This window comes from Botryllus schlosseri, chromosome 9 (assembly GCF_051294905.1).
Source record: "Botryllus schlosseri isolate E-star chromosome 9, Bs_hap1, whole genome shotgun sequence".
Lineage (NCBI taxonomy): Eukaryota > Metazoa > Chordata > Ascidiacea > Stolidobranchia > Styelidae > Botryllus > Botryllus schlosseri.
Genome location: NC_137244.1, coordinates 22,184,659 through 22,204,360, shown reverse-complemented (window position 1 = coordinate 22,204,360; position 19,702 = coordinate 22,184,659). Strand labels below are relative to the sequence as shown.

The window sequence follows — 19,702 nt, the reverse complement described above, 5'->3', positions numbered from 1 at the left end:
CCAAGTCGTTTCGGCACCTTCCTATCTTTTCATTGTATCGCAGTTTTATTGGTGTTTTGAACTGCATGATGAAAATATTAATAAACTGATACCGATACTAAATTTCATTCCGTGTGAAGTAGTAATTGGTGATCGCAATCGTTTCAAAGTTACAATTTGAAGCTCTCGACCTCAACCCTTGAAAAGTATCGGGTGAATAATAAAGTAGATTAACCGCTCCTGACGGAAGTGACAGTTACTATTAGTGCGTAAGCAGTATATTTTTCATATTAATTCCATTTTTATCGATTTAAGATACCACCACATCAACGGCTATACAATGAAAAGATAGGAAGGAGCCGAAACAACTTGGATTAGTCTTTCAATCAAACACCCACTGTGATCTACAGATAATAATAAAAGAACATCAAAATACAAGGCATGCACAATTGCACCTTCACATTGAATGTTAACAGAATGTAACATATAATTGACAATATAATGTAGTGGAATGAGTCTGTAGGCGAAGACTCTACATGTCAGGTCGTGTTGTCCAGGCTCGTTTTCAACATTCATGCCTTGGCTTTGTTTTGACTCTGTAACGGCGACTGCACGGCGTTTTTCATTCATACATGTAGGCTATAGCTAGAGATGAGCCGTGATAGAAATTGTTAAACGGGAAATAATTCAGGAGACGTCTAATCCTAATTTGATCTTAATACTTGCCTCCGACTATAGAAACAGTGAAAATATTATAAAATGCGTTCCACACCACGACGAGTTAAATTTTCATGAAGTTATGTCACGCTAGGTATTACTTTCAATTTACGACTTATGCCTGAAAATACATATATCATCAAGTGATACATTTGTTTTGAATGGCTGCAATGCACAGTAAATTCGTTCACACAGACGTTGATTTATTAAACTAACTTTTCGTCTCTTCTTGTTAATCCAAATTTCTCCGTAACAACAGGCATTCGAAAAGTCGGCATTGATTGACGGTTCTGATGGATCGCGAAACTGATCGAATCCGCACAAGTGCCACAGGAATAAGCTTGCGATTGTATGGTGGCTTGCCCTCGAGGCAATAATGGTTACCTTTAATGTCATTTCTGTCTGAAAAATTCATCAGTCTATTTTGTCGGGGCAGGACGGATCTTAGCGCCATTCTTTACACGCGATATTTGATCCAGGGAGCAAGAAGTTTAGCCTCCTACGAGGACGACTTTAAGACGAAGCGGTAAAGAAAAGAGCTGAAAGGTCAGATTTGAACCGTGCGAATGAACGGACCACCACGCGAATTGTGTTTAAATTTCGGCGCGGCCACGATTACGATACTGCTCACTAGATGATCATGCACTATACCTGTGCAGTGTGCATTGGTACGAATAAATAATTGGTAATATGTCGTAATATTTACAGAATGCTCGTGTTGAAGTTGGCGCTATTTACTGTTTTTGCGATAGGAACCCAAGGACAAGTACCATCAGGTAACGTAGACTTCAAAATTATTTCAATACATTTGCGGAAATATTTAGTTGAAATCGAAATAGTAAGGACTGCGCCTTATTGCTACGCATTTATAGTTTTCTTCGGGATTATATCAAGTCATTTTTGATTACTTGGGAAGCGGTAGACACAGCAAATAGGTATTCTACTACGGGGTACCATATGGCATCGGGGTAGTGGCGTTATCCTTCCGGGAGAATAAGACCCTCGTATTTTTAATTTCCAAACATGCAGACTATTCGATACAGGACTGAGTTCAACCGATTGATAGAATGGCCCAACACAGTTTATTTGCAAGGGCAAATTTCTTAACAAGAAAATGTGTGGGCTCAATTGCAACCGAAACCTACTGCAATAGCTACTATCACCTGTTCACTTCAGAACTTTGTTCTTTGCCGAAAACTGCTCGCAAATGTTAAGCCCGAGTTAATACCGGTTTAACCGGATTAGCCTCCACATCTCAAGTCTATAGTTAATTCATAGCCATGCCGTAGCCTCAAACCTGGCCTGAGGCACGATTTGATACAGTTTCCGTTACCGCCGGTACAACGAGAGCGTCGCACAATTACATTTTTTGAACTCAACACGAAGCACATCATCGGTGGATATATACGAACATACAGCTGACGCATTCGGTTTCATGTCCATCGTTAGATAGATAAGTCACCTATTCGCAATTTATAGGTATAATTCCTTATCATGATGTATTGCGATTGAAGACGAATATGGTGGAATTCAAATTGTTCCGCAAATACAAGTTTATTACTTATGGGATCATAACGGATTGACATATGGATTGACCACATATTCAACATGACGGGGGAATGAATATTTTTATTCTTTCGAATTACAAAGATTGTTATTATAAACCACAAGTGACCACTGACCACCTCCAACTAACCACTGTCTCAACGAACATGAAACGTCCACTCGGAAGTTTGCAAGAATCGACTGACTGACATTTCATATGAACATTGAACAACGGCACGTTCTGCGATCGTACTGCTGTATTAGCACCGTGCCTGTAGGCAGGCATACGAAAGGTCGATGATCTCGGTTTCAAGTTTTACATCGCGAACTAGAATATCGATTGACAGAAGCGACTTTAATTCCTGCCTGAGAATTAACCGCAATGTAGTTTATCAGTGAAAAGATCTTGAACTAGCCTTCATGTATATCCGCGATGACGATATGAGATTTGACCGATATAGAAAATTCGAAATATCATCAAAATAGCAGGCCTGTTATGCGCGTCACTAAATGCACGGATAATAAATCCTCAGAACGATGTCGAAAAAAATCGACATTGTTTCGATACTGTTGGAGTGAGCACAAATTTGATTCACATTCGATTGACTTTCATGCTTTATGTTATGTTAGGTGTATGTCCGAACTCGTGCATAGATATACTGACATACAACGTGAGCAGAGCACACAGATTTACAATATTATATTCATATTTGCGCTGTGACATTATAATTACGAACAAGAGTGTTTAACGTAACTCTTTCATACAGCATTAAGATGTTCCCTGACCATGGACCTCGCATTTTTATTGGATTCATCAAGTTCCGTGAGAGAGGAAAATTTTGAATTAATCCGTCAGTTTGTTGTCAATGTAAGTCATCATGGAATTTGTACGATTGCGACCGCGCGTACGAGCATCATTTCTTCCCGCAGATTGTACAACGACTTGATGTCGGACCCGACAAAACAAGGGTCTCACTCGCGCGATACAACAGCTGGGTGGACTCCCGATTCCATTTTAACACATTAACAACTAAACAAGAAGTTCTTGATGCCGTCCGTGCTACCCCGTATTACGGAAAGGGGACCATGACCGCCATGGGTCTCCAAGTCATGGAGAACCAACACATCCGCGTAAGATTGGATTTGATTTGATTTGCATTGATGAATTGATAAGAATGAATGATATGCTAGTCTGAGTAAGGGTGAAGAGAATTGTACTTTACATGCTACCAGTAGATTCATCTATATACCCAGACATGCAGCTTAAATCGGTTTGATTTCCTGATATAATTGAGGTTTAAAGCCATAGTGTACCCGAGCGTATATAACTACTTATTACATATAGATAGCGTACACTCATACAGTCAGATAGACATAAATGAAAGTTAAAAGACGCTCTTGCTATTTAAGAATTTTGTGTTTTGGGCACTATGAATTCATCATATGTAAGGCGTTCGATAAATATGACGTCAGTTCATTGACGCTTTTCAGGTTAGTCTGTTGACAACCATACTCTACAATAGTATAGTCAATATGAAGTTGATTCCATTCTTCGAAATCCGTCGAAGACAGTGAAATATATCCCAATTGAAATGTTATTTTCAGGAATACAACGGATGGAGGCAAAACGAATTCCCCACTGTCGTAATCGTCATCACCGACGGAAAAGCTAAGGATGCCGCTGACATTCCAGCGATCGCACGTAGACTGCGATCCAAGGTCACAAAAGTGATTGCTGTCGGTGTGGGCAGGGCCGACGAAGCTGAACTTCAACTCATAGCCACAAGACCTTTCGACGACAATGTGATCTACGTCACAGAATTTAGTCAACTTGTCAGCTTGGTTCTGAGGCTTGCAGACATGGTGGGTATTGTGTCAGACAGCTAATTCTACTGAAATGGCGCGCTGGAAGTACCATGTTTTAGTTTACAAACTTTCGTATACGCGGGTCTCGATGATACGGGATAACAGCGCCTGAAATCCGATAATGGCGTAGCCTTTGTCGTTCTCAACAAGTATGCAGGGATAAGCGGATTTAATATATCCAAATTGACAATTGGCATCACATATCGGTGAAATATTGAATTATATGTTATATATCCCATGGGAACGCAGTCCGAAATTGCTATTATCCTGCCATATGTCTAATGACGGTAAGGAGTCGATGCTACTTAAGCTTAGCCTCGGAATATACACAAACTATCTAGATAGGTCAACCAGAGCCATCAAAATTACATCAATAATTCTCAGGAGTCGATAGATCTTATCATCTTGGTATTCCATGTCGTGGGTTTGTATGTGGTAACTTTAGTGCGATCATATCGGTAATTTTCGCGAGTCAGTATACGTCAGCAGGCGTACATTGATAGTCACTGTACAATTTGACATTTCACTGCACGATGCGACCTTCGATCCTGTTACTTCGCAACAATCTAGTTCTTCCTTCAGACGTGCGCCGTTCGCGATGACGTTAATGAATGCCGAACTGATAATGGCGGATGCGAAGGATTTTGTATCAACACAGCCGATGCGTTTTACTGCGAGTGCGCTGAAGGCTACCAAGTTGCTGCCGACGGCCTTGCATGCGCTGGTGAGAACTCAACATGAGTAAATCCATCGGTGGTATTTCATGCGACGCACTTACTGTACTTCAGACGTCGATGAATGCGCTGACGAGGGTACGGGATGCAGTGATACGTGCGAAAACACGCCAGGCTCCTATTTCTGTTCTTGCCCTCCTGGAAAAGCTACAACTGACAATCCTAAAATATGCGGTGAGTATATGCACTGCACACTACACAACGCATACATGTATTGTATATTGTGGATCTACGTGTTAGTGCAAGTTTACAAAGCATGACCAAATTCTCTACTCTCATTCTAGTTGACGACAGTTGCTACGGAAACACAGAATGCCAACAAGAGTGCAACAATATCGTAAACGGTGACTTCTATTGCTCCTGCTTACCTGGATACGTCTTGAACGAAGATGGTCGAACATGCACAGGTATTTATAGTAGCTTTACACTCCGCGAGCGTTTCTTTATCCGTTTCTTCCCATTTCAGATATCGATGAGTGCTTGCTTGGCAATGGTGGTTGCGAATTCGCTTGCAACAATACCGAGGGTTCGTACGAGTGTCTTTGCGACGAAGGATATGCCCTTCGCGATGACGGACGTACCTGCGGTATTCAATGCTATGTATGCGACAGAGCTCTATCTAACGAGGAGTGTGACCAAATTCAAGTCTGCCCTCCCAATGCGGTGAGGAAATACCATAATTTTAACGCACTCGCCACGGATCATTTGCAAAAGTACGTTTATCTTACAGCTATCGTGCCAAACGCACGTGCGAATTGAACAAGGAGTCAGCTACATCAGCAAGATGTGCAAGCAAACTGAAGCCTGTGTGAATAATTACATCCAGAACCCCAGAACTGCATGGTCTCCTACACAGGTAAGGCCCGAAATGACTTTAGCAGGCCTTGGATGTCTTCGAAAGTGTTTGATTAGTAGGGATAGATTGTAGAATTGTTTATTATTCTCGAACCATATTGGCCATAGATGCAACAACTTTGCAGTGAAACGTGTTTAACGCTTTTCATTCCCCTTTTCAGTGTAACAGTGCCGGTGACACAATCTCGGTCTGTCGGTGCTGTTGCCACAGATCCCTTTGCAACGCCCCGGCTGATTGTAACACCGATAACATCATCGACATTCAATGCCCCGACCCGTCCACATTCGACATACCCGATGGTCTTGTGGTGAACTGCGGAGGAAACAGACTAGGAGACAGATGCGATCTCGTCTGCCCAGCGGGTTACGCGCCAGCCTCGGGAAGTACCGAGCTCGTGTGCACACACAAACCCCGTACTACTGAAGGCGAATGGCTAGGCGAATTGGGAGCTTGTGTCGGTAAGAATACAGGTTTCGGCCTATACTTGGTCTATAGGTTACACGGGCTAATTTCGGTATCTGTTTCCAGACATCGACGAATGCGCTGTAAACAACGGCGGTTGCTCACACTTCTGCACAAACTCACCTGGGTCATTTTCGTGCAGTTGTTACTCGCCTTTTAGCTGCAACGACGCTGCCCTCGACGTGCTCTTTATTCTCGACTCGTCTTCATCCGTCCAGGATGTCAACTTCCAAGTCATTCGGGAGTTCGTCGCGAGAATTGTAAACCCTCTTAATATCGGCCCAGACGCCGTACGAGTTGCCGCTATGCGATACAACAAATTCCAAATCCCAGAGTTCAACTTCGACGATGTCACAAACAACACGGATCTTGCCGAAAAGATCTCGGTGAGAAAATGCCTATTTGTATTCTTGGATTCAGTTTTTCCTAAACAAATTAATACTTTCGAAGTAGAATTAGCATAAAACACTAGACCAGAGTAATTAACCTCAAAAATCTGCAAAAAAAGGAGAAGAATTCGTTACTGACTTCCAGTGATCATTACCACCCCCTTTTCGATCATCAGAACATCCCATACGACGGCAGTGGAACAAGAACTGCGTCCGCCATCAACTACGCGATATCAAATCTCATCATGAGTCCAGACGCAGGACGAAGACCATCAGTGCCGCTTATGACAGTGCTCATCACTGACGGAAGATCGCAAGACAGCGAACAACTACCAGACGCTGCCAAGAGACTGCATGATGTTTCGGACTCCGTGTTCGTTATTGGTGTCTGTAAGTACACATCCCGGGCGCTGCCGTACCCGTCACACACCTTCGTAAGTGGAAAATATCATTGTAACTTCGCTTACAGCGTCAAGAGTAAACGAAGAAGAGCTCCTTATCATCGCCAATGAGAAGACCACGAATTACCGAGCTCTTGAATCTTTCGATGAACTTAACGAAGATTTGGTTGATCTCGTGTCTGACAATCTATGCACTGAGGCGGACGGATTCCATGAGCTTATGGTATGTTCATTGACTCCAAATATGTTAGCTCCATTCGTCACTAAGCCGCATTTTCCGAATACTTTACAAAGGCGGATGGCCTCAACTGCGACATCAACGAGTGCAGCATCGACAACGGAGGCTGCAGCTTTGCTTGCAACAACACGATCGGGTCGTACTATTGCTCATGTCCGCCAGGAGAAGTCGTTGCTGAAGATGGCAGAACATGCGGTATGCTGATACTTATTTTAGCCTCCTACACGAAACACATCTCAAAACATATATCTGCGTTCAGTGGCTAATGATTGCGCCATCGAAAACGGTGGGTGCGAGTTCCGATGCGTGCAGTTCTTCGGCGGCCGAAGATGCATGTGCCCCAACACCAGAGTGGTAAGTAACTCTATAACCAGATCATGGCGAACGCGCCCCACTGATAGTTTGTCAACAATTCTGCTCTATACAGTTCCAAGATAACGTCTGCGTTAACTACAACGAGTGTGCCGATGCTAACGGCGGTTGCTCACACATTTGTGAGGATCTTGAAGATGGATACAGATGCTCCTGTCCCGTTGGAATGACCGAGACTGCTGACGGACTTAATTGCGGTAAGCGTGCTCGCTGATAATTGCGTTTCATTGTTACATTCAGTGTTGTCGGTTTATTCGAAGTATTGCAACCGATTGTATGCTACGGTTATTGAAATGTTAAAACCAAATAGGCAGGGATCTATAACTAACTCAACCTGTTAAATCATTACCACGGTTAACGAGTGATGACTATACGTATTCAATAATTATGAAATCAACATTTACGTGTTCTCAATTTCACTATTCGTGTAGTATTAGCCTCCCCAGACCTGTTTCGTTGGGTTGAGTTTTAATTCTCAGAACATATATTGTGTAACATTTTTACGTGTTTGAGCTATAACCGTCCTGCACGACACACGTAAGCCTGTGTATCACTGCCTAAAATAAAACCACTGCGCGCAACGGCGTTCATCTCGTAGAGTTACGAAATTTGGCATTGCTCAAGGCTATGCCGTACCATGCAAGCCTGATACTCTCGACAGCTTTGCGGGAAACAGATTGAAATTCCTCATAGATTGAAGCATTAGATCTTGCGAGAAACTGGTTATACCAGTCGATCACATTTTCATTAGCCTCAGTTGAATAGGTATCAATTACAAGGCACTTATTACCTATACAGGTATTGACGCTGACTGAATACTTATGCTAAAACTTACCTTTACACGTTATGTAGATGCTATAGATACGATTATATATATATAATAGACGGATGTGGTAAATAACGAAGTACTTCAATTATTTCGGAGTACTCAAGTAGGTGTTGCCTAATTGCATTACTTTCGCAAATAGTGATGATGTTAGTCTAATTCCACCTCTACAGTTTTTAAAGGAAACCACTAACTTGTAACACTTTCGGATTTTGAAAAGTAGAAAGCTGTTTGGAATATGTTTACACACACTTTTTAGTGAAATTCTCATAACCACCGGACGATATGGCCCCAGTAGCACGGCAACTGAATATATTTTTGTAGTGCCAACTGTTATTCTGCGTTAGTCACGAAAATGGATTTTGTAAATTGGAATGGAGCTATATCCGATTGATTATGCTAAAAGTCTGGCACGCCGCGACCAAATGTACTTTTTGAAACTAATCATTTGATTACTCTTCTGCGGATGTGGTCAGTGACATAGTACTTTTACTTTTTCGAAGTACTCAAGTAGATTTGCATACTTCCACTAGTAATTGAGCAGATATTTACAGCATTATTTCTACTTATACTTGAGTAAAAACGGAGACGGCTTAGTCAAGATCACCTCTGTAGTCTGTATCTAGACAGATATGTTAATGTATTGTTTCCTTTAGAAATCGACAGCTGCGAAGAACAAGTTTGGCCTTTCGTATGCTCACAAATATGCGAGAATATTCCAGGCGGGTCATACCAATGCCGATGCGCTGAAGGTTATCTGATGGAAGACGATGGTCACAACTGCACCGGTATGATTACTGAATTTCCAGTCCCTGGTAATACAGTGCCTGACCATTCCACTTCGTTCAGAGATCGACGAATGCCAATTCAGCAACGGTGGCTGCGAACACACCTGCGTCAACACCGACGGCTCTTACAGATGCGAATGCCCGCCCAACTATGACCTACGAGCTGACGGCAAGACGTGCGGTATCCAATGCTTCGAATGCGTCAACGTCGCCGACCCAGCGCTCGAATGCGAACCGGTTGTCTGCGAACCATCCGCCGACGCGTGTTTCACCACGATGAGAACAAGGAACGGCGTCACTCAAACTACCAAAGGATGCAAACAGACCATGGCTTGCATTAACAACATGATTCAGGTAGAGTGTCTCAACCAGTTCAGCCAGTTTAATATCACCAGAGGTGGTCAATACCAAAGTACTGATACATACTACGTCGTTATGTTTGTGGACTGATGTCCATCAAACCACTTGGTTTCGCCAGACTTTAGGTGGTAACCGCCTTTGTTACGTATGCGGTTGCCGTATTCAGAAACCTGTAGGTTACTTTCTCGATTGTGTAAGGGTATTTTATATGGAAAAATGGCTACAACATATTCTACGGGGACCGTGAGCTCGCTATAAAATGAACTAAAACTTCGGAACCGTTATTTGGGCACAACTGCTGTCTTTTTACACTTTGAATTTTGAAAAGAACAAAATAGTTTTGGGATGAGTTTCCATCACTTATATTTGTGAAATCGCCATAGAAACCGCTTGAAATAACAATCACAGTACCTGTTGAACATATTTACGAAGATTGTACCTATTTGTAGTGTCGTTGTGGTCATTTTGCATGAGTCGAGAAGATGCATTTTGCTAATGAGAAAGCATACCCAACACCGATTTCTTAAAAGCGAACCCTAGATTATATCGACTTTTCGAAACGGATTATTTTCATACCTTCCATTTCTACTACTTATACATTAAGTAATTTCGAAAAGTTTTGGAAACGGCTACTTCCGCTTGTAATTGAGTGCATATTTACAGCGTTACTTCTACCTCTACTTGAGTAGCAACGCTTACTACTTTGAACACTTCTGAATATCATTTTTAGTTAGCTATACTCTGCTTTCATATATATTATAACCCGGATCCCGATTATGCGTATGGCTCTTTCGTTATAAAGAAATATCTTGCCTAATTACATCCATCTCTCAAATGAGGTTAACAACCGATACTCTTCTTTAGAACCCAGGCCCCCACGGAGAAGGGCCGAGCCAGTGCAATCTCAACGAACAAAACTCCAAGTGCGAGTGCTGCTGCATGTTCTCACTCTGTAACGAAGGCGACTGCCCATACGACAACTTCACACGTACGTTACGATCGTGGTGCTTCGTTATATACTCCGCGTGACATCTCCATTTAACTCTCTTTAGTTCCCACTTGCCCAAGCTTCCAGAAGGCATTCACCGTTTTCACCGGACTGCAAGACGATGGACGAGTGCTTGCCGGCGGAATCGCCCGTGTCGACTGCGGCGAAGGCTACACATTGGCGGAGACGGAAGGAGCTCTTGTACAAATCCAGTGCGCCTACAACTTTATCAACGAGACCGCTGAATGGGATGGCGACTACAGAGACTTGGATACGTGTGTTGGTATGTACGTGCGTACGCGCGAGCTATATGATTGGGAATGTTTGCAACCCTTGCTGGATCATAAATAAAGATATAGGTACAAGTGGTATAGCTGTTCCAAGTTAGTAACGACACCACTGACATTATCGGTTTTCTATAATTAATACTGTTCTTATTCTTTTTTGGAATCTCCAAATGAGTTGCCACCGCGGAGCACTCTTATTCGTAACCAGAGTGTCATAATGCCTTCCTTTGTAACTTCGACACTCGGCCATATCCTATTTTACTACTTTAAAATAAAACTATAGTGACGCTATAGAGGCGGGATTTGAAGGGCAAAAGAGCTCGAGCACTATGTGACTTCCAAATTACATTCATTGTAGATGACAAGACTTGTACAATTTACAGTGTCGGTGTCGCTCTAAGATGATTGAGCTTGTAAACCTGAGTGAACGTATGAAATGACATTTTGGTCGTAAGCCACAGTACCGTCTCTATGCGCGACAATATTCTCCATTGCGGCGTGCAGTGCGTTTTGCAATTCATTGTGAAATCAAACGTTTCGCGCACAGACATCGACGAGTGCGACACTGAAAATAACGGTGGATGCCAAGCCCCAGCTTTCTGCGTAAATCTGCCGGGAAGCTACGAATGCAGATGCCCAGAAGATCCTGGCGATTACGTTCTCGTTGACCGATTCATCTGCGAAAGGTTTGGAACTTGTGTAATTCTGCATGTCTACTCCATAGTCTGTTTGCTTCCGCAACGCAAGTTGATAGTTAGCCTATTGTGGAGCGAACGCACTGTATCAAAATCATCAAATATAATTCAGAGATGAATGCGCCGATTTGGATCAAGGCGGCTGCTCAGACAATTGTACCAACACGATCGGTAGCTATTTCTGCTCATGCCCACCAGGCATGTCCATCGTCGGCGAAGAAGGACTCATTTGCGGTAGGTGACTTAACTGAATGCGCCGCACTAATCGTCTGGAACTCATCACATACTATCTTAGATCCCGATGAATGCATGGACGCCAATGGCGGATGCCATCAACTGTGCGTGAACTTGCTCGGAACATACGAGTGCAGATGTCATGCTGAAGGATACGTAATTGGAGAGGACGGACAGACTTGCGTTGGTAAGTCTAGTTTACATCTACTGGCTGTTCATTACACTGGGCCTGTTCTTTTGTCCCCGAATTCATTTATTTACTTACCGAAAATATGCGGCTGACCTTTATGAAATTGAATTACCGATTCAACTTTGGTCCTAGTGTAGGGTTGCCATACGTCCGGAATTTCCCGGACATGTCCGGAATTTCACTGAAAAATCTGAGTCCGGGAGGAATTTCTAAAATATGCCTAAATGTCCGGAATTTTGAAGGCTTAAAGCAGGCTCAAAAGTTTTTCGTAAATCAACATAAACAATACTATTTTCAAGAAGATTTATGCCATTCAAAATTGTTCTTCGCGCAGCGCGCGATTTATTGCAACGTATAATGATGTTAGTATGGGCACCGCAGGCACCACCCTCTCCAAAAATTGCAATCGAAAGTAATATAAATAACCATCATTTACTGAAATAAGTCTGATTGTAATCGCCATTATAAGCTAACGGTATATTCCTAGAGTTGGTTAGGGCCGATTGGATGCTTCAATCACAGACAGTGGTTACAAATCTTGGGGTCGTTCGCCTTTATCTGGGAAACGCAATGATCTTGAGCTTTGCCACGGAACATTTTCGAGTGGGAAATGAGGTCACGACCATAAAAGGTTGGAAATCACCGGATGTGCAACCTGCTAGTGCATTTTATAGTATTCTAATATATGGAAGAATCAATATTATTGACAGAATTCATACATAAAATTTAACAGCCAAATGCATATAATATGTGCCCAACAAGTTACATCGACTATCCTATGATGGGCCCAAGATCAGTGCTTTTTTGGGCGGAAGGGGAGGGGGGAGGAGAAAAATGTTGTATCGGATCTGATTAAAACACATATACCGATAGCCCACCGACCTAACAGTATAGCAGAACTGCCAATCACAATCCTGACAGGCCAAACACGGCCCGTCAGATGATTTCATCCGACCCGGGGAGGAATCTATTGCAGACCATAGCAAGTAGCAATCACCAGAGCTCACATTACAGGTGGCCCAATTCATGACCTATGTTCCACTCCATTCCTGTATAGTGTATACAGTCGATGGGCAATGCTTTGCCAGTGTGACGACATATTGATGGTCAATGAGTTATACCTCATTTTAAAATCCGCTAGTGGGCGCTAAAAAGTGTCCGGAATTTGCTTCACAAAAATATGGTAACCCTATCCTAGTGTCGAAGTTCGCATACGTTTGGAAACATTGTGATATTTCTTCACTGTCCATCCTTTAGGACAGCGGTTCTCAAACTGGGGGGGGGGGTGTATTAAAAAGTTTGAGAACCGCCGCTTTAGGAATATTGAACTTATGAGTGGTCACGTGGACGCACGTATTGTGACTTAGTCCGATACAGAATTTGTGAACTGAATAACCAGGGTTGCTGTTGACGTGGATCAAAATTTATGGGTAGTCGAAAATTCTGAGTATCGACTCCGCAAAATTTGGTAAACCGATCACTAAAATCATTCATAACCTCATTGATATTTAGTGTTTGATGCCTAAAAGCCAAGTGATGACAGAAAAGGAACATCACGGTCTTCTAACCATATGAGGTGTCATAAATCAGTGCCCATATCGCCCGTGTGCTGTTGCAGCCTGTATAAGGAGCACTGCAAAGTGAATGAACATAATTCAGAATTAAAGGCAGACAGGACCTCTAAATAGTCCGTGGACAGCAGTTCCACGTATGAGCTGCAATAAATTTTCAATGGTCGAGATTGCTATTCGATAAACAGTTGCTGACATTAAACTTTGACTGTCTATTATCTCCTCAGACGTGGACGAGTGCGCGGTCGACAACGGCCAGTGTTCCGACACCTGCACCAACCTGGAACCCGGATTCGAGTGTTCCTGCCGGGAAGGATACATGCTGCAACCGGACGGATTCCTCTGCAGGCCGAACCCGTGCTTCGAGAACAACGGCGGCTGCTCGCAGATCTGCAACGTCGTAGGCGAAGGCTTCGAGTGCGAATGCGAGGCAGGCTACGAGCTGATCGACGACGGGGCGTGCGTCGACATCGACGAATGCGCGGACGGCATCGCCAACTGCCAGTACAACTGCACCAACTTCGACGGCGGCTACACGTGCGAGTGCCCGCCGGGAGAGGCGCTGAGAAACGACAAGCGTACTTGCGGTATGTGCGATGATAAGTGACCAGACCAGCGGCTATATGAGCATGCCACACTTCAGAATTAGGGCTGGGCACAATGCTTTGAGCACTCGAATCTAAATCGAGTGTTAATTATAATGATTCGAGTAGAGTGGAGAGAGATGTCTTTCTCGAGTATTGATTTTGCCGTTGAGGGGGAGCTGACTATTGAGAATCCAGCCCTTGAGCATGTGGGATAACGTCTGAGGGGTCAGCAACGAAGTGCTTCTTCTTTTTCGCGGTACTGCAGTACGTTCTGCCTACTTTCACTACTAACTCACGTGATTATGATTTTCAAAGTACTTTCCCTGCTACTTGAACAGTTTTTAAGGAAATTCACTTGCATTTTGAACAGTAGAAACAGTTTTGGGATGGGATTGCGTCACTCTTACGAATGAAATAGTCTTACTAACCGCGTGTAACATTGCCCCTGTATCACTACTTCTACATTCATCTCACAATTTACAGTTTTATAGGCAAATTCGGCCTACAATAGTTACTTGGTAATTGCTACTTCTGCTTGTGCTTGAATAGAAATTTATCAAGGGAATTCTACTTCTAACAGTGTACCAGCGTTGGCCGCCTCTGGATAACGTTATGGTTAGTTTAGGGTTCTGATTAGCGTCAGAATATTGGTTAATTTTGGGGTCAGGGTGGGCTATAGAGATAGTTTTGGGTTTATAAGGCCCTGTCGCTCAAGTGTCGCATGCTCAACTGCAGTTATAAATTGTAACGCATGCTAAAATGTCGAGCAACCGTGAGGAGTATAATCCTCGCCGCGAAAAACTCCGCGGTTCAACCGTTACCCTCTAACGCAGGACGAGCGTGCTACGTTTGCAACGGCGCTGCCACTAACGAAGAATGCAACATCAACCTCGAAGTCTGCCCGATGGACGCTGACGCTTGCGAAAACGAAGTCCGAGTCCACGGCGGCCGAAAATCGATCTTCAAGCGATGCAAGCAAGCCCACGCCTGCAACAACAACCGCATCCAGAACCCGAGAGACGCGTGGATGCCGTCTCAGTGTAACGCCGATTCGACCAACGACGTGTGCAGATGCTGTTGCTCGGGACATTTGTGTAACTTCAACGAGAAACCGTGCCAGCGCTCGGGAGACTGCGATCTGCGAAAGGTGCGTTGTCCACGTATCAAATATTCGGCATTTGTTGATTTTTCCTAGTTTGTTGGTAACGATCTCAGTGGACAGACTTGGACAACTAGGTGATTGTAAATGTTCAATTAGAGTAATTAGAGCGCAATGCCGGTAATCTAAATCTAATCTAATTTGTGATTTGTCTCTATGCTCTACTTTTGATTATAATGTAATGTTCGGTTTTCATTGAAAATGCTACGGGAAAAGTATATAGTGCGAAACTAGTTAAGCTTGGTGTACTTGTACAATCTACATACACTTGTCGTTGTTATGCATATGTAAACAACCTCTTATTTGATATGAACTATGAATATGAATAAAATTGTTATTTGTTTCATTTATTTCTAATTCGACAGTTACTTCAATTCCCAAGTTTTTGATAATTCAGTAATTCTAATTCCACTCTAATTTGGAAAAGCTGATAATTTTCCATGCCCAAAACATCGGCATCAACGGATCCCCTCCACTTCTCAGGCCGACGTCGTCGTCCTGTTGGATTCGTCCAGCTCTGTGAAGTACGACGAGTTCCAGCAGATGAAGAGCTTCGCGCAGGACATCTTCTCCAGCTACACCATCGGCCAGGACGCCGTCCGCGCGGCCCTGGTCCGCTACAACCGAGAGGTCGACCCGAGATTCACACTGAACTCGTTCGACAGCCTGGACGACGTATTAGACGCGGTCGACAACACCGTGCACAAAGGTAGCGGCACCAGAACCGGCCAGGCTCTGCAGTACGTCCTCGACAACGAGTTTACCGCGGCTAGCGGCGCGAGAGAGGGAGTCCCGAAGATTCTCATCACTGTCACAGACGGAAAATCTCAGGTTGGATTACCTACGAGCAGTCACGCTGTACGCAGTTAACGAAAATAGTTTGTTTCGACGATTTACACCTTAGCGTATTTTCGACGATTTTGATGTTACGCATAGTGTGTAAATCACGTAAACTGCACTTTCAGGTCCAAATTGTGCTTTCACATCCTTCCAATGGGTGGAGGGGAAGCACGCCTTGGTACCTGATTCACACCCCACGGTACAGCGGAATCTCATAAACCCACCTATTTTCCATCCATGGATTTACAGCGTATTTCGACGATTCCCACCTCAGCAAACTAAGTCAAACAAGCTATTTACTTATTGTGGTGCAACATCCTGCTTTATGCCCGTTCCAACAGGTGAAAACGGGTCAGATATAACAAGTACTATTAAGGTCCATCCCGGGGTCGGAATGGGTTGTTTTTCTGTACTACCCCATGTAAGCGCAAAAAGATGGTTAACTCCACCCCTGCGGTATATCTCTGTAATAGAGGTTCGTAACCGAGGTCAATGAAAGCCCAATGATGAAAAAGCAACTCCAACTATCAAACTACATTGTTCTTCATAACATCAGTCCTTGCTTTCGACTTACGTCCATATTTTGTCTTAATAATTCTTTAGCTATCAGCTAACCATCGTTTTGGGAGTCTGCGCTAGAAAAAAAGGGTTAAGGAACCGTGATCTCTAAGGACAGGAGTATTATACACGTTTCCGCCAAGTGGAATGGGTATTATGGTCTTAGTTTGGTACCAAAAATGATGCTAGCCTGATTCATACTCTACGGTGAAAATTTGGTAAACGCACCCCTTTCCCAGTCACGCGTGGTGTATAATTGTTTCGTTCATTCTATTGCTATCTTAGGATGACGTGAGCGCGCCCTCTTTGGCACTGCGCAGATCCGGCGTGAAAACGATCGGTATCGGTATCGGCAGCCGTGTGGATGTCGCCGAAATTCAAACCATCGGTGGCTCCGCCGAGAACACCATCATCGCCGAATCCTTCGACGACATTTTCAACCAGCTCGACGCTCTTCGACTTGAGATCTGCAGAGGTACGGCATCGCGGCGGTTTGCTATCGAGTCAGTGGCGTGACCTCGCCGTTTCGTTTTAAGATAACGACGAATGTCTTGTGGGCAATGGAGGTTGCTCTGACGGCTGTGTCAACACTCCGGGATCGTACTACTGTACTTGTCCGGAAGGTCTATTCCTGTCGGAAGATGCCCGTACATGCGCTGCAGGTATAGTTTTGGGTGAACACTTATGCATGTCGACAGTTTTTTTTTTGGTTTCGCCATGGTGGTCAGTACTAGAATCTTCCCACTTTTCCGGAGTAAACCAGTAGATTTTGGCTATATACTTACACTGCATATTCCAGTGGTTGTGTTTTGAGACTATACTTCTATACTCAACATTGTTTTCAACAAAATTACTGACAAGCCTACTGCTAGACTTCTTACACTTGAAAAGTTTTTTTGGCGAAACTGCTTACTTTTAAAATTTGAGTTTTAATAAGGAGAGAGTAATTTTGGAATGAGTTTGTACAACTTCAACGAGTGAAGTTCTCATAAGAACCGCATGAAATTGTCCTCACATCGCGGTGACTCAATATGCTTTCGAAAATTCTACCTATTCTACTATCTAATTGTATATTGAAGTTCTGCACCTCCAAGAAGCTCTTCAAATATTCTACCTCTGTAGTGTCAATATTTATTTTGCGTCTTGCAATTTTTAAAGTAACCGCCTCCGATTAACTGCTAAAGTATGCGACTCCCAGATCAAATTTACGTAGTGAAACTTTTATATTCTCCTCTTCCAATTAAAGTAGTTTCGGTGTATCTTGTAAGCATCGTCAGATTCTTGTAATTCAGTAGACATAATCGGCGTTTCATCTGCTTGAGTAACAACGCTGACTATACTGATCGTGAATTCGGAAAAGTCGTCAAATCGAAATAATTCTGAGAGCTAATTTAGCATGCTACACAGTGATGTATGTACTGCAAAGCGACAGAAATAAAAGACTGGTATGTGTCTGCAGGCTCCGCCAACCAGACCACAGGCGCCTTCGACGAATGTGCGAATAACAACGGTGGATGTCAACAGATCTGCATTGATCTCGTCGAAGGCTTCGAATGCCGATGCAAAACCGGTTATGTACTTCGAGATGATCTCGCAACTTGCACAGGTATTGCATTTCCGATACACGGTTCCGAGCGGGCTGGTCTAGTACATCGTTTTAGGATTAAACTTCGGTAGTTGGACGATGTTCGTTTGCTATCTTTGTACATGGCAGTAGTGATTCATATTTCGAATGAGAAAAGAAGGCACTTACTATGTCTAGTGATGCTGGTTACGATATCAAGAATCCGATTATGTCGCGTTGCGATATGAGCACGCGACTCAATAGCATGCTGCAGGTGACCATGTGCTTGGGTTAATGGTTAGGGTAATTTTGAGGCTCTGGTTAGTGTATAGGGTAATGGTTCTCAAACTGGGGGGTATTTAGATATCGGTAGTATTTATGTGTTAGGGTTCAGGTTGCAAGCGGTTCTATTCTAGACCATATATGGTGGCTTCGGTATGAGTCCATGGGGATACGTGAAATGTGACATATCCGCTTTCATTCTTTGTTAAACACGCGATCCCTTTCATTCGTGCAGAATTGGACGAGTGCGCCTCCGAGGACTTCAACACATGCTCGGGCACGTGCATCAACACCATCGGTGGATTCTTCTGCGAGTGTCCCGAAGACCAGAGAATTTTGGCTGACCTTAGCACCTGCGAACCGAGACCAGGACGTGAGTACTGAGTAATTGTTACGGCCTTTCGGTAGTAGAATCCAGTGTGCAGTGCAAAATTATGCGACCTATTTTACGACCTGACTTGTACAAACTACTGGATTTTCAATATGCGCCAACTAGAACTAGAAATACTCACTTTTCACAACTCACAACCACAACTAGAACTGACGACCTTTAGAAATCCGCAATCAACTAAAATACAACTATCTACACTGTAAAAAATAAAAACCTCGATTTACCGCGAAATGTTTGGAAGCACGGTAGCCAGACATTTCGTAGTAATCTAACATTACCGTTAGTCAATGTAAATTTAACTTACACTCGTCCGGTAATCTCACTTTACACGCCAGACTGTAATGTTACAGTCACCTCCGGTATATCTAATCTACATGTTCTCCTGTACATTTGCGATCGAGACTGTCATTTTACCGCCTACCTACCTACATGCTGTCCCTGTAAATCAGGATTACATACCAGCTTGTAAATTCACGTACATCCATACCTATCGCAAAGCAACCCGATGCAAAAATATCGCAACATTTTCTTCACATCCCCAAAACGACATTGGAACAAACTGTATATTCATTCATGATATCACGATGAAGTGGTTATCGATGGCAAAATATTGCTGCTGGAGGTCTAATTCTTCTTTAGGAGACATGCAGTAACACGAGTGGTCTCAAGAAATCGTGAATTAATTCCACCACCGGCCAAACTTCCAATTGTTTCTTTTTCTCGTTCTCATTCCTTCTGTGTAAGTAGTATCTTGCAGTTTCACTAAACAGAATTCATGCGTAAGTCGCTATATAAAGCAAAGTTCCTAACCTGGACAGTGGAC

General features: G+C 43.4%; 1 protein-coding gene and 1 long non-coding RNA gene across 3 annotated transcripts in view; one reads left to right on the top strand and one right to left on the bottom strand.

Annotated features, from left to right (window-relative positions):
- Positions 1–1,085: 1,085 nt before the first annotated feature.
- LOC145446505 (uncharacterized) overlaps positions 1,086–19,702 on the top strand; it is a 22,492-nt gene continuing 3,875 nt past the window's right edge. The window contains exons 1-31 of the mRNA XM_080324822.1: positions 1,086–1,242; positions 1,405–1,472; positions 3,009–3,109; positions 3,172–3,372; positions 3,847–4,104; positions 4,690–4,831; positions 4,896–5,015; positions 5,126–5,248; positions 5,308–5,504; positions 5,572–5,697; positions 5,858–6,155; positions 6,226–6,545; positions 6,725–6,938; positions 7,018–7,172; positions 7,244–7,382; positions 7,447–7,541; positions 7,615–7,756; positions 9,042–9,173; positions 9,235–9,527; positions 10,398–10,521; positions 10,586–10,804; positions 11,356–11,494; positions 11,616–11,737; positions 11,799–11,924; positions 13,726–14,085; positions 14,919–15,232; positions 15,728–16,075; positions 16,928–17,117; positions 17,179–17,304; positions 18,102–18,248; positions 18,724–18,861. Of these exons, the coding sequence (XP_080180948.1) occupies positions 1,406–1,472; positions 3,009–3,109; positions 3,172–3,372; positions 3,847–4,104; positions 4,690–4,831; positions 4,896–5,015; positions 5,126–5,248; positions 5,308–5,504; positions 5,572–5,697; positions 5,858–6,155; positions 6,226–6,545; positions 6,725–6,938; positions 7,018–7,172; positions 7,244–7,382; positions 7,447–7,541; positions 7,615–7,756; positions 9,042–9,173; positions 9,235–9,527; positions 10,398–10,521; positions 10,586–10,804; positions 11,356–11,494; positions 11,616–11,737; positions 11,799–11,924; positions 13,726–14,085; positions 14,919–15,232; positions 15,728–16,075; positions 16,928–17,117; positions 17,179–17,304; positions 18,102–18,248; positions 18,724–18,861 (5,476 nt within the window). The 5' untranslated portion in view covers positions 1,086–1,242; position 1,405. The remainder of the gene's footprint in view (positions 1,243–1,404; positions 1,473–3,008; positions 3,110–3,171; positions 3,373–3,846; positions 4,105–4,689; positions 4,832–4,895; positions 5,016–5,125; positions 5,249–5,307; positions 5,505–5,571; positions 5,698–5,857; positions 6,156–6,225; positions 6,546–6,724; positions 6,939–7,017; positions 7,173–7,243; positions 7,383–7,446; positions 7,542–7,614; positions 7,757–9,041; positions 9,174–9,234; positions 9,528–10,397; positions 10,522–10,585; positions 10,805–11,355; positions 11,495–11,615; positions 11,738–11,798; positions 11,925–13,725; positions 14,086–14,918; positions 15,233–15,727; positions 16,076–16,927; positions 17,118–17,178; positions 17,305–18,101; positions 18,249–18,723; positions 18,862–19,702) is intronic.
- The window catches only part of LOC145446513 (uncharacterized), a 25,195-nt gene continuing 24,880 nt past the window's right edge, over positions 19,388–19,702 (bottom strand). For both annotated transcript variants that reach the window (XR_013917297.1, XR_013917296.1), the window contains exon 3: positions 19,388–19,641. This is a non-coding gene — a long non-coding RNA (uncharacterized LOC145446513). The remainder of the gene's footprint in view (positions 19,642–19,702) is intronic.